This window comes from Mobula birostris, chromosome 1 (assembly GCF_030028105.1).
Source record: "Mobula birostris isolate sMobBir1 chromosome 1, sMobBir1.hap1, whole genome shotgun sequence".
In the NCBI taxonomy this organism is placed as follows: domain Eukaryota; kingdom Metazoa; phylum Chordata; class Chondrichthyes; order Myliobatiformes; family Myliobatidae; genus Mobula; species Mobula birostris.
Window position 1 is genome coordinate 117,243,750 of NC_092370.1, and position 12,651 is coordinate 117,256,400.

A 12,651-nucleotide genomic window follows, 5' to 3' on the forward strand; every position below is an offset into this window, starting at 1 on the left:
TGGAACCATGTCTAAAACTAGGAGTAATCACAACAGATTTGCAATTTCTGAAGTCAGAGGTGCAGGCCCTAGAAACACGAAATATATCAGAGCTCTTGTAAGAGAAATGGGAGTAGACAGGAGGTGAGAGAGTGTGAAGTGAAGACGGAGTACCAGAAGCATGATAAGAGGACATGTAGATTTATTTGCTAAAATCAGAGAGGAGCTAGTCACTAAACGGGTACCCTGGTTAGGGATCAGCTGCTGATATCTGCAGTTACTGAACATGAACCATTGATTCAGGGCAAATTGCTCCATTCCAAAAACCTCCAACAATAATCAACTCCATAAGCTTGTAAAATACATTTCAGACAGCATTTTAGGGAAATTCAGACAATTTTAGGGAAAATTATACTCATTTTTTTCAATTTTTAAAAAATCTTTTACATGCTACCTTTTGTTGAAAAAAACTACATATCAAAGAGAAATAACAGATGGAAAGTATTTTCAGGAAGTGTTTGAATAACGGTGAAAGCTTGCTTCAACTACTCCCAAGAAATCAATTAATTTAAGTCTCAACCTACACTTTAGGAAGAATGGCAATGCTTTGGAAGGGATGCAGACTAGATTACAGAAATTGCCCCCAGAATGATGGACTTTAGTCGTCTAGAGACTAGAGAAGCTGGAGTTGTTCTTCCTGGAGTAGGTGAGATCAAGGGGAGATTAGATCGGATTGAAAATTACTTCAAATGGCATAAAGACGGATTTCAGTGAAGTGGAATAAAAAGGGTATAAGATTTATCTTTTTATTTAAAACAGTGACTTGCAAACTGAAACTTCCTGCCAAGTAAGGAAGTAGAATATTCTTTTTAGAATTTCTCAGAAGAGAGCTGGAAAAATACTTGTAACAGAGGAAGGAAGAATGCAGGACTATGGGGAAAGAGCAGGGATTGCTGTTAATCAATAGTTCATTCCAGTATTCTGTGTGGTACCATTCCAAAACTCTACTGGATGAGGAGGGGAATAAAGGCCTTAAAATGCAATACTTCACAAGAGCATCTGATATAATATGTTCCCAAGTGGGTAAATATTTAAAACTTGAAATTATTTACCTTGGTCCTGTTCATTTGAAGAAACTCCCAAGAACACATCAGTAACATTTTCAGGATTCAAATGAGTGATGGCATCAGAGATTCTGTCCAGCGAGATGAGGGATTCTGCTGCATACAAGTGACCTAGAAACCTAAACAAAATTACACATTAGAGAATGGCTGCACAACACAGGGGAATTTCTTCCTTCCTCGCCAATCAGTCAACACCCTCCTGATTCTCCCCTGTCTGTTTATGGGTTGTGGATGTCATTGGTAGACCAGCATTTATTGCCAACCTTCATTAGTCCTTTTTCCAGTGGCTTGGCAGGTTATTCAAAGACCGGTTTAGGAATCAACCCCACAGTTGCGGATTAGTATGGCAAACTTTACTTTAAGACACTTGCAAATTCTATGATCTTGGTTGCATTTTGATCATGATACATTTTCACTCTGGATTATAACCATTTAAAATTCTCCAGCTGCTGATGTGGGACCTCATTAGTTTACCTCTCTGCAATGCTATCTATTAACTTAACCAATATGCTATTGACTTTACATTCCACCTCAACATCACCGTGTCTCTATTTTCACCTCTAAAGTTACTGAATCTTAAATGCCCATTGTCATTTCCAATTTCAACAGCAGCTTTCCTTTTTTGTCTAAAGTAATTCCCTTTTTAAAAATAGTCAGAGCTATGGGGAAAGACTAAGACTATTTGAAAATGGGCTGTTGTTTCTTTTCAAGTGAATGCCCAAGAGGCAAAGTTTAAGGAAGCACTTTTCTCATAAGGCTCAATCAATCCTGTTTTAATAATAACCACCTGGTTGCATATCTCCTGTTACTTACTTCAGAGATCCAGACAATTTGGGCTGCTGTAGAAGATTCTCTGCATGATTTAAGGCCATGAGGTTGTCACCGAGTGCAAGGGCAACATATGCACTACCAGCCAGAATGGAGCACCTGAGAAAACAGAATGCACTTGTGAAATAATCAGCCTGCAACAATATTCCATCTTTGGAGTTAAAATCTGTCCAAAACCTTATGTTGTTAATTCCACTTGGATTCCCACTATTTGGGATATATTCTATGTTTTCTCACCCCAGTAACAATTTGGTTTCCACTGCAGGGCACAAACCCTTCAGATTTATACAAAACATTGTACGAAATAACGTTAAAGAAATGGATTAGATATTGAAAAAAAAATCATCACCTCAAATTGTCTAACTCCTGCTTCCTTAATGGAGATGACGGTGGGCCTGGAACCAAGTATTTCTCCCCTTCATGAGGCTTGCCACTTGAGGATGGAATAAAATAATTTTAGCATGTTATCTGAGCTTTCTCTGGCCACAAGGCTCAAGTGTGATGGAATTCTCTTCATTTACATGGGCAGTGCACCAGTTCGATACTGTCCACGACAAAGCAGTTGTGCTTAAATGTCATCCTATCCACCACCCTAAACTTTCTCTTCCCACCCCCACCAACTTCAGTGGCTGCAGCGTACGCCACTTTCAAAATGCTTGTCAGTACGGCTGCTTCCATAACCGTCCTGCCTATAACCTCCAACACTTACAAGCATTTGGCCAGTTGTGTTTGCGGACTCTACCACTGGCAGGCTCTCTTCCAATTTACTCTAAATGTTTTTTTGCAAATATATCACTCCTGGGTGCCACAAATGAATTCTACAATTCCCTTCCCAACAACATTGTAGAAGCACATTCACTAGAAGGTCTAGTGGTTCAAGGAAGCTTCTCAAGGGCAATAGAAGTAAAAGGAAAGGGATGAAGTGCTGTTACATTAAAACAGTAGGGAAAGGATTAATATGCTTGTTCCTGTGGAGGGAGGTGAATGGAGTGGCAACGGAACAGGGTTTCTGGTGAAATCATGACAACTTGGGTCTTACTGATTCTTAACTTAAGACACTGTTCATCCATCTCGGAGTTCAGCAAAGCAGCAGCGGAAGAGAGTCAAATGGGGAAAATGGGAAATTGAAATGACAGGTTGAACACACGAATACACACACACTTTCTACCTCCTTCCTCTATCCACCTATTAGACACAACACACTGCACATTAATATTTCCAACCTTGTTTGTGATAGACACTATTGTGTGTCCACTCAATATGGGGTGTTGAGGTACAGAAACAATGGGTCTATGTATTAGCTTCTGATATTTTTAATCTAAACACATGTACTGATCCTTTTGGGAAGGGGGGCACGGGTGCTCACCAAATCTATGTGCATTAAATTCCACTCTACTCATCCACTGACCTATAAACACATCTTCCATTGTGCTGTACCTGCATGTCTCACCACTTTCATTGTTAGTTTCACTACTGCCTGACTGATTGAAATTTCTTAATCCATTATCTTTCTTCATCTCTTGTTGATCTTCAGGGAGCAGAAGCAATGCATTTCTTAGACAGATGGCCGCAAACTCCATGCTGGCTACGGGAATGGCTGAAGACTGCCCGTCACTGTGGGAAACATTAAAGGAAGCCAAGTGAATTACAGGATTCCTATTTTCACTGTCCATATTTAAATATTAATCTTAAAGGTATCCTTCACTATTCCCAACACCTGCCATAGCCTTTATATTCGGACTCCCAAGGTTCATCGCCCATTATCACGAAGTCACCCTCAGCTGAGAGAAGGAAGAATCAAAGTGATACTGCAGAACGAGCTCTTTGAGGGAGCTATTCAGTCAGTCCCATTCCCTCCCAAATAGCCCCATAGACTTCTTAAGCATTTACCGAATTCCATTTTGACAGTACTGTTTAATTTGCTTCCACCTTATTTTCAGGCAGCACAGTGCAGAGGACAACTTGAAGTACTAAATACTCGTTCCCCCATGATAGCTGTTTTCAGTCATTTTGTTAAAGTCACAATTTTGAACCAGGAAACCACAGCCAACCTCCAAAGGAAACTGAAGACAAATTTAGCTGTGATGACCGTTGCAGATGAGTGGCTCCACTCCCATCTCTCACTTAATCTCCCTCAACCACCAGAAACATGCAACACTATGCTTCCATAAAATTCTAGCAAGGTGCCCAAACCCAATAGCTCAGCAGCAGCTCTTTCTAGGATGCTCATGAAACAGTAGGAAGTAATAGTTAGATTTTTAGAAAAAAAATTTTGATGGAAGCTGGTGCAAAATACCACTTAAACTGTGTGGTCTCCGATTACAGGAAACTTCATATTTCCAATAAACAAGTCTGTTGAGCATTTCATTGTCCAATTTTTCTAATTTAAAACAAGAGAACATAAAAATTACAACCCAGAGTCCAGCATCAAGAACACAGTTGATCACTTACTCCAGTGTCATTTTCCTACACTAATTCCACCTCAACAATCTATTGACCCAACATACAAGTCAGAACCACTGCATCTACCTAGAACACAGACCATCATGTTACAAAGTTAACTTCACTAAAATCTTAAGTTTTAAAGTTTCCATGGCGATAGACTGCATACTTTAAAAATATCTAAACATTGTGTAAGTTTAATCATTTATATACTGAGATGCACGTTCACTGTTGAATCACTTATATCTGATTGCAATATAGAAATAACATTGCCCATGTACATGCTGTGATCACCCACTTGTACACAGTGTTCTGCATGGACTGTGATGCCAATACTATCTTTCGATGATAGCCTTGACCTAGAATCGATTGTACAATCCCTTTTTTACTTGGCAGCCCTCTGGTCTCTTGTTCTGACGTCTGCAGAAAAACAATGGTGAAGTTTAATTTAACAAGATGATTCAGGTATAAGGGAAGAGCTTTGGAGAAAATAAAATAGTTAGCATCTGAAGTAATCCACTCACCCCCTTGTTGGCAGCAATGCAACACTCTGCCAGCCTTAACCAAAGACGTGGGTTGGAATGGTACACCTGAACTGCCTCCATCAGGCACTCAAAAGCTGCCAAGGGCCTGCCTATGTGCAACAGTTGGATTCCACAGTTGTGCAACAATTCATAACGCTTGTTCGTCAGTAGGGAACTCATTGGTCTCCCTGAAAACTTCTTCCCTAAATCACCAACCAAACGTGAAGAAAAAGCCACAAAAAGCAAAATTTAAAAAGTTGCACTGTTCAATAAAAACATCTGAAAAACTTGCAAGTTGCAGCAAAATTGACCACCTTCATTGTGAGCTATTTCACTGTTATTTCATCAAACCACGACCAGCTAAATGGAAAGTGACTTCAAAGCCACCTTCCAAAACAAAACCAGACTGAAGTTGAAGTTCTAAAGTTCTTACTTTACTCTTGAACTTGCAAAAAGCAGTCTGCTTTGCTACAAGATTTTCTACACAAAACTGTTGAGCACAAATGAGATCAAACATCTATAGGGGAAGTATACACAAAAGAATCAGATTTATTAGCACTGACTTAGATTTGTGAAATTAAATGACCTGACATGAGATAACACTAGTCTCAACGAAGGTTCTCAGCCCAAAATGTCTGTTTATTCCCCTACCTGCCTGGCCTGAGTTCCTCCAGCATTTTGTGCCTGTTGCTCTAGATTTCCAACATCTGTTGAATCTCTTGCATCTCTAAGGTGAAATTTGTGGTTTTGTGGAAGCAGTACAGCGCAAAGATAAATAAATTACAGAGATGAATAGTGTGGGAAAAAAAGGAATAACAAGGTACTGTTCATGGACCTTTCAGAAACCTGATAGCGGAAGTGCACAATAGTAGATTATTAATTTATTTTTTAAAAAACAATGGCTGCATTTTTCACAATAGCAGGATGCCCTAAAGAAAGTTCATGCAAAGTACTGTTGAAGTGGGATCACTGCTGTAATGTAGGAAACACAACTAACTATGAACATTGCACAATTTCCCGAAAATGACCACGTAATAACAGACAGATAGTTTCTGGAAAGGCGAATATTGGACACCAGAGGGAATGAACCTTCAATTCCTACATGATGTGTGAAATCTTAAATCTGTTTGAAGTCTGAAGTACCTCGGTTTAATGTCTCTTTCGAAAGATTCTTTATTTGTTACATGCACATCGAAACATACAATGAGATGCATTGTTTGCGTCAGTGACCAACACAGTCCAAGGATGTGCTGAGGCAGCCCACTAGTGTTGCCGTGCTTCCAGCACTGACATAGCATGCCCACAAGTTACCACTCATACATATGTCTTTGGAATGTATGTGGGAAGAAACCCATGTGGTCATGGGAAGAACATACAAATTCCTTACAGATAGCGACAGAAATTGAACTCCAACTGCCAGCGTTGTAAGCGTTATGTTACCCGCTATGCTTCTGTGCTGGCAAGAAGACTGAAGTACCTTACTTTAACAACCCTCATGAAAGACAAGAATTTCTTTGATACATCACTAAGGTGGCAACCTGAATATTATGCTTGAGTTTGGGAGTGAAGTTACACCAAAATACTGACAAAAGCAAAATAGCACCACTTATTGACCAACAAGAAATATATCACAAAAGTGAGCACTAGGTGGTACAAAAAAACCTTCAACAATCTGCAGCTGGACTGCACAAGCAACAAATCAGTATCCACCAGTTGCATGCATATTTAAATTCAATTCATTGATAAAGAAATCAGTTTGATGATTTGTGTTAATTGTTTAGAGCCTTTAATGAGAAGAAACCCACCATGATCTGTGCTCGACCCTGTCAACCGCACACAGGCAACGTCATTCTCCTGCAATGCCTTTTTAAAGTAGAAAATTCCTAGATTGTGTTTTCCCATGGCAAAATGGATGCAACCAAGATTATTCCAGAACATGCACCGAATGCATTCACCTGTGGGTAAAGATTTTTAAAAGGAAAAATGTTAAAGGTGGCACTGTACAAAAAAGCAACAAATTCAACATGACAGTATTTTGGCATAAGATTTCAAGTAAATATTAAATTACTGACAGAAGGAAAAAACATATTAAACATTTTACTGGCAGGAAGCTCAGTAATCAAGAAGATGGATTCATGGAAAATAGACAACTTTTTGGCACAGTAAGGCAATCAGGAGGATTCAGCATGAAAAGGAAACTTTAAAAAAGGGGAATAGGTACATATTTGAAATTTGCAAGAAACACAAAGAATGAGGGTGTGAGGCCAATTGCAGTGATTTTTCAAGAGCTAGCAGCAGCACAAAATGTGAACTTTTGTGCTGCAACTTTCTGAAAACTAAATAAGAGTGAGCACTACTGAGGTCAATAAAAAGCATGTAAGAAAATTAATGTATTCAGTAAAAGTCACTTTCAAATGAAATGAAAAAGTCTGTGCAAATCTTAGGTAGCACTTACTGGAGATTTATTTCAATATTTCAAACATGTCTAGACTGAAATTCATATAAATAACCAGACAAGATTTTTCCCCACGTGGATGAGTAACATACTTTGGCCAAAGGGCCACATGAAGGTGGTCATGGAAACCCAACATGATGTAACCTAAAAGACGTTGTACGATACTTCAGTGACACTGAATAATGAATGAGAAAGATAAATAACTATGTTAGTTAGAAAGAAGATCCAAAATTACCTGCTACACCCACATTCAAACTTAAGTTGTAATAAGTCCCGAAACTTGCAGATGATTTTGAAATTTTCACCCTATAACCCGAGTGGTTCTCCTTCCACTCTAACACCACTAGCAGTTTATCTTTGGCCCATCTGTTTCTCATCGATATCCCAACCGCAGGGATACCATCCTGACAATATCCATTTCACAGCTCCACATCACCTCCATTTCTCCAACCTTCTGGCCATTACATACACACTAGACCAGTATGGATTATTTAGGCTACACTTTTCACAATAGTTCAACCAGTGATGACTGGAGCTCAATTCCCACTGTTGCCTGTAAGGAGTTTGTCCGTTATGCCCATGACCATGTGGGTTTTCTCACGATGCTCCAGTTTCTAAACATGTACGATTAGGACTAGTGAATTGTGGACATGCTATGCTGCCCCCACAACCCTTGATGACTGGATTTGACACAAATGTCACATTTCACTGCATGTTTTGATGTACATGTGACAAAAAATTCTAATCTTAAAAAAAAACAGAATTTCTTAAAGAAAGTTCCCGAAGTAGCGTGATCACTGATGTAATGCAGAAAATACAACAGACTGTGCATATTGCACAATTTGTCAGAAATGACCATGTGATAATAAACTGATAATTTCTTCAGAAGTGAATACTGGACACCAGAAAGACCAGGCATACAATTCACACATGAAGCTATGAAATCTTAAATATGATTCAAGACTGAAAAACCTTGATTTAATGTCCCTTATGAAAGATGGAGCTTTATTTGTCACATGTACATCAAAACACAGTGAAATGCATAATTTGCATTGATGACCAATATAGTCTGAGGATGTTCTGAGGGCAGTCACATGTGTCACTATTATCCTGCCTTGAGACACGGCTCTTTCTGTATAAGTATCACTTCCTGCTCATAAACTTTCCTTTACATCACTTTCTGCACAATTTGGATTTCAACTTGCAACAAACATGGCTGAAAGACATCCATCTCCATCCACTCTTTATTTGCCCGTGAAACAGCAAAACACTCACAGATAAAGCTTTCTTAATATTGGTAAACACTTAGTAGATGGACTTTGAAGGAAGTATTGTTTATTGTTCATCACTATTAAGCTACCATTGCAGCACGAGCTCAATCCAGACCACAATATAACTACAGAATGTTGCTTGGTGTATTACCTTGCTTAATGTCGATCAGGAGAATAATCGATAATATTAGTATATTCAAGTGCATGACTATTCTGCATTGAATCTAATAACTCATACCTAACTTCCTGCAGATTCACTATGTTTTCATATTTAAAAACGCTGAAGAAAGCTTCCGGCTTGGGTGATTTTTGAAAAGATGTTTAACTCCCTACCTAGCTTTGCACATAATGCACTGAGAGGGCTGTAGAGTGAAAAGAAATAGCTCATCTTCAAAGGCATTGCCGCAGATAGGAGATGCGTCTGAATGCCGTACGCTGCAATGTCAGCTTCTGTCTCTAACAATGTCAATTGACTAGCCCTGGAAATGAGGTCTGAATGTGGCACGTCGATTGCATCTTCGTAACACTCTAGCAAAACCACATTTAGCATAGCTGCTGCATGAGGCAGTGCCAGAAGTGAAGCAGCAAGAATGGGAACAGCACAAAGCTGAAATGCTAATTGAAAAAGCAAGCACAGACATGAAGAAAGCTCACGTAGAAGCTACACTGAACGTGCTCAACAGGAGGGTGAAGCTGCAGCTTCGGCTGCCTGTGCAGAGGCAAAGGCGTATGAAGCAGCTGCTGACTTGGACAGTGGTGGTCACGTCGATAGGAAGAGGACTGAATAACCAACCAGTGGGGCAAGTCCTTTATTATGACATGGTTACTCAGAGGATGGAATCAAAGCAGCAGACAGACAGGAACCAGTTTCCTGTCATAGTTCACATCAAATTTTTACCCAGTCCTCCTCCTGAACTTGTATCCGCTGCCTCAGATTCAAACCCAAAGAAAGATGAACCCTCATTTAAGGTATAGGTGCTCAAAGTCACCCAACTTGGAAACACATGAGTGTTCACCACTTAATAAGAGCACACAAGGGCTGAAAGTGCACCGAGTGCATCAGTGGCTCACCTTTCAACAGAAGCTACCACAGAACCAACTGCACAGCCCTCACCGACTGCACCATGCTGTGGTGATACACTCTAAAGACATGTTCAGAAGTCAACTTAAGCAGAGCCAGTGGATCTGTTGCAGAGTGAACAGAAGACATCTGCTTAATCCTGCCAGCTCTTATTGACTGGACCATATTCTCAGCAGGGACAAAAACTCAACTCCTGAAGCAGTGCACGGTCGTTCACATCCAATGGTTATAGATGACAAGATCCCCCCACTCAACTCTTCCCCTGAGATTCTCCCGTTGCTTGGCAGAGACACTATCGGTGCACACAAGTGTATGCAGAGGAAGTGCAGTTCATCACAAAGCAGGAACTTCTTCCAATCCAAAGCTACCTCAGTGAACCTGTCCCTTTCTTGACTCTGAGGGGCTGCAGCGAACTGGAAGACTTATTAAGAAGGCACAACTCACTTCACAGATACGACACATATTCGTCATTCTGGGTGAGCACCGTGTCACCGGTACGCTCATCAGATAATACCACGAGCAAGTACAGTGGATCAGCAAGGACGACATTTTCGAAGTGAGAACAGCAAGACTGCTTCAAGACTAGTCTCTGAGACTGTTCTTCTTTTGATAGACTTAACGAAATGATCATTTGAAATTTAGTTTCAGTAGTTAAGTTTGACATCATGGATGTCAGGTAGAGAGTGTTCTGTCTCTAGAAACACTATTTGTTTTGTATGCAGTTCACTTTGTACAAACATCACCTCCTGTTTGTAAGTTGAATTTTTTTTTAAAACATCATTTCCTGCAGGGGTTAATTTGAATTTTGACTTGGAGCAAAAATGGTAGAAAGATATCCATCCCCAGCAATTCCTTATTTCCCCTTGAAGCAGCAATATCTGAGAGACTTCGGCTTTCTTAATATCGATAAACATTTAGCAGATGTACTTCAAAGAAATATAATGTTTTTTGTCGTTCACTATTAAGCTATCATTGCACCACAAGTTGACTCTAGTTCATGGCGTAGCTATAGTATGTTGCACATGAGTACTACCTTACTTAATACTGATTATAAGAATAATCGATAATGTTATGTATTCAGGGCATGGCTATTCTGTATTGAATCTAATACGCATTTTGCTTAACTTGCTGCAATTTCACAAAGTTGTCTCATTAAAAACCCTGAAGAAAGTTTCCTACTTTGGTGATTTTTTGAGAGGACATTTAACTTCCTACCTAGCTTTGTACACAATGCACTTGAGGGCAGCAGTGTGTTGTTTCCAGTGGCAACACAGCATGCCCACAACTTACAACCGTACGTCTGTGGGAGGAAACGAACATCCACAGGAAACCCACATGATCACGGGAAGAACGTACAAACTCCTTACAGACAGCAGCAGTAATCAATAATGCTGTAAATCATTACACTAACCACTGCCAAGACACGAGTTTCCTTGGTATACCACTGAAGTGGTAGCCTGAATATTGTGCTATATTCCATAAAGACTAAATGAGTAAATATTCCCTGCAGCAAAATCCTATGAAGACTACAGCTTTGTCTGTAGATCTAATTCCCTAGCTCCAATCTCTAGATACCTAGCTGATCCTCTACACAGCATCATTCTGAAAATAAACTTGTTAATTCACAAATATGGGTGCCCATACAGAAATGAGCTTAAGACCCAACATGTTCACCTCCAGACAGAGACCACCTGTTTCCACTTTGCTCATCTCCATCCACATCAGCTAAACAGCTGCTGAAACAAGATTCATGCCTTTGCTAACCGAGCTGGACTAATCCAATATTATTATTCTTCCCCTCTACAAACCCGGGATCATTCCAAACTAGAGTCTGTATGCTAACTTGCAGTAAGTCCCGCTCACCCAGAAATACTGCTTTCTTTATTTATTGGGTAACATCCAACCCAACAAACCACAGGAAGGTGAAGTGAACAAGTTTTGTGAAAACAGATTAAGAAAAACACAAAAGTAGTTGATAGCTGGAACATGTCAGGGAAGGCAGTGAAACCAGAATCAATTATTACATTTATGAGGCTTTGAGACAGACACTTAAATTGTCAAGACATAGACGGACACAGTGCTAATGAAGGCAAAAGTGATTAGAGTTGATGGGGAAAGGTTTAACATGGATGTGGTAGGCTGGACAGTCATAGAGCTCATACAACATATCTCAGCACCCTTGATTTACAGACTCTCCCACTCTTTCCTAAACTCCTCCAGCCTGTAAACTCTGTCTTTCTTCCTTCAGTTCAGTCCCCTCACACATCTCCAATTTAAACTGTACACCACAGACAATAATCAACTGTCCAAACCCCAAAGCAATAGAATTACACCCATAAACACCACGATTACACTTCTTTATGTAGCTCGGTGACTTTGTCTAATGACCTGTCTCTGCAATGCCTTCAAATGGCTTGTTATGCTGAAATTACTATATCACCGCCTGCTAGCATCGGAAAGGACATCTTCTATTCAACCACTGACTGTAGAATAATAGTAACAAGGATGAACAGAACAAGCATATCTTAAGAGCTCTGGAACAAGATAGAAAGGAAATCTGTTTCCCAGAAAGCAGTTTAGGGTTTTTTTTTTCATTCCCTGGAGAACTGAAGAAAATCGACCAATCAAAATTTAGGAGCACTGTCAAGCTCTTGATTACAAATTCCATTTACCAATAATTAATTCAATGTAAAACTTGTGTTCTTTGGATTCTTACCTGTGCTGAGAAACCCAGGATGATCTGTGATGTTGGCACTGTTCAATAGTTTCACTGCTTTTCGATAATTCCCCCTTAAATATTCAAAATTGCTCTTCAGAAACAGCGATGGAGCCGACTGCAAGAGAATAAATAAAATAGATAGGTACGTACATCCACAGGCATTGTACATGTACAAATGATAAATCAAAGCCCGATTATGATAATCCACCAAAATCTACAATGATAATC

The 12,651-nt window shown here is 39.7% G+C and overlaps 1 protein-coding gene across 3 annotated transcripts in view; it reads right to left on the reverse strand.

Annotated features, from left to right (window-relative positions):
* Nucleotides 1–12,651, reverse strand: part of cnot10 (CCR4-NOT transcription complex, subunit 10) — a 41,643-nt gene that overhangs the window by 13,923 nt on the left and 15,069 nt on the right. For all 3 annotated transcript variants that reach the window (XM_072260822.1, XM_072260841.1, XM_072260832.1), the window contains exons 8-15: nucleotides 12,421–12,538; nucleotides 6,703–6,852; nucleotides 4,898–5,100; nucleotides 4,672–4,793; nucleotides 3,369–3,545; nucleotides 2,281–2,364; nucleotides 1,917–2,030; nucleotides 1,092–1,222 (exon numbers count right to left, since the gene is read on the reverse strand). In XM_072260822.1, the coding sequence (XP_072116923.1) occupies nucleotides 1,092–1,222; nucleotides 1,917–2,030; nucleotides 2,281–2,364; nucleotides 3,369–3,545; nucleotides 4,672–4,793; nucleotides 4,898–5,100; nucleotides 6,703–6,852; nucleotides 12,421–12,538 (1,099 nt within the window). The remainder of the gene's footprint in view (nucleotides 1–1,091; nucleotides 1,223–1,916; nucleotides 2,031–2,280; nucleotides 2,365–3,368; nucleotides 3,546–4,671; nucleotides 4,794–4,897; nucleotides 5,101–6,702; nucleotides 6,853–12,420; nucleotides 12,539–12,651) is intronic.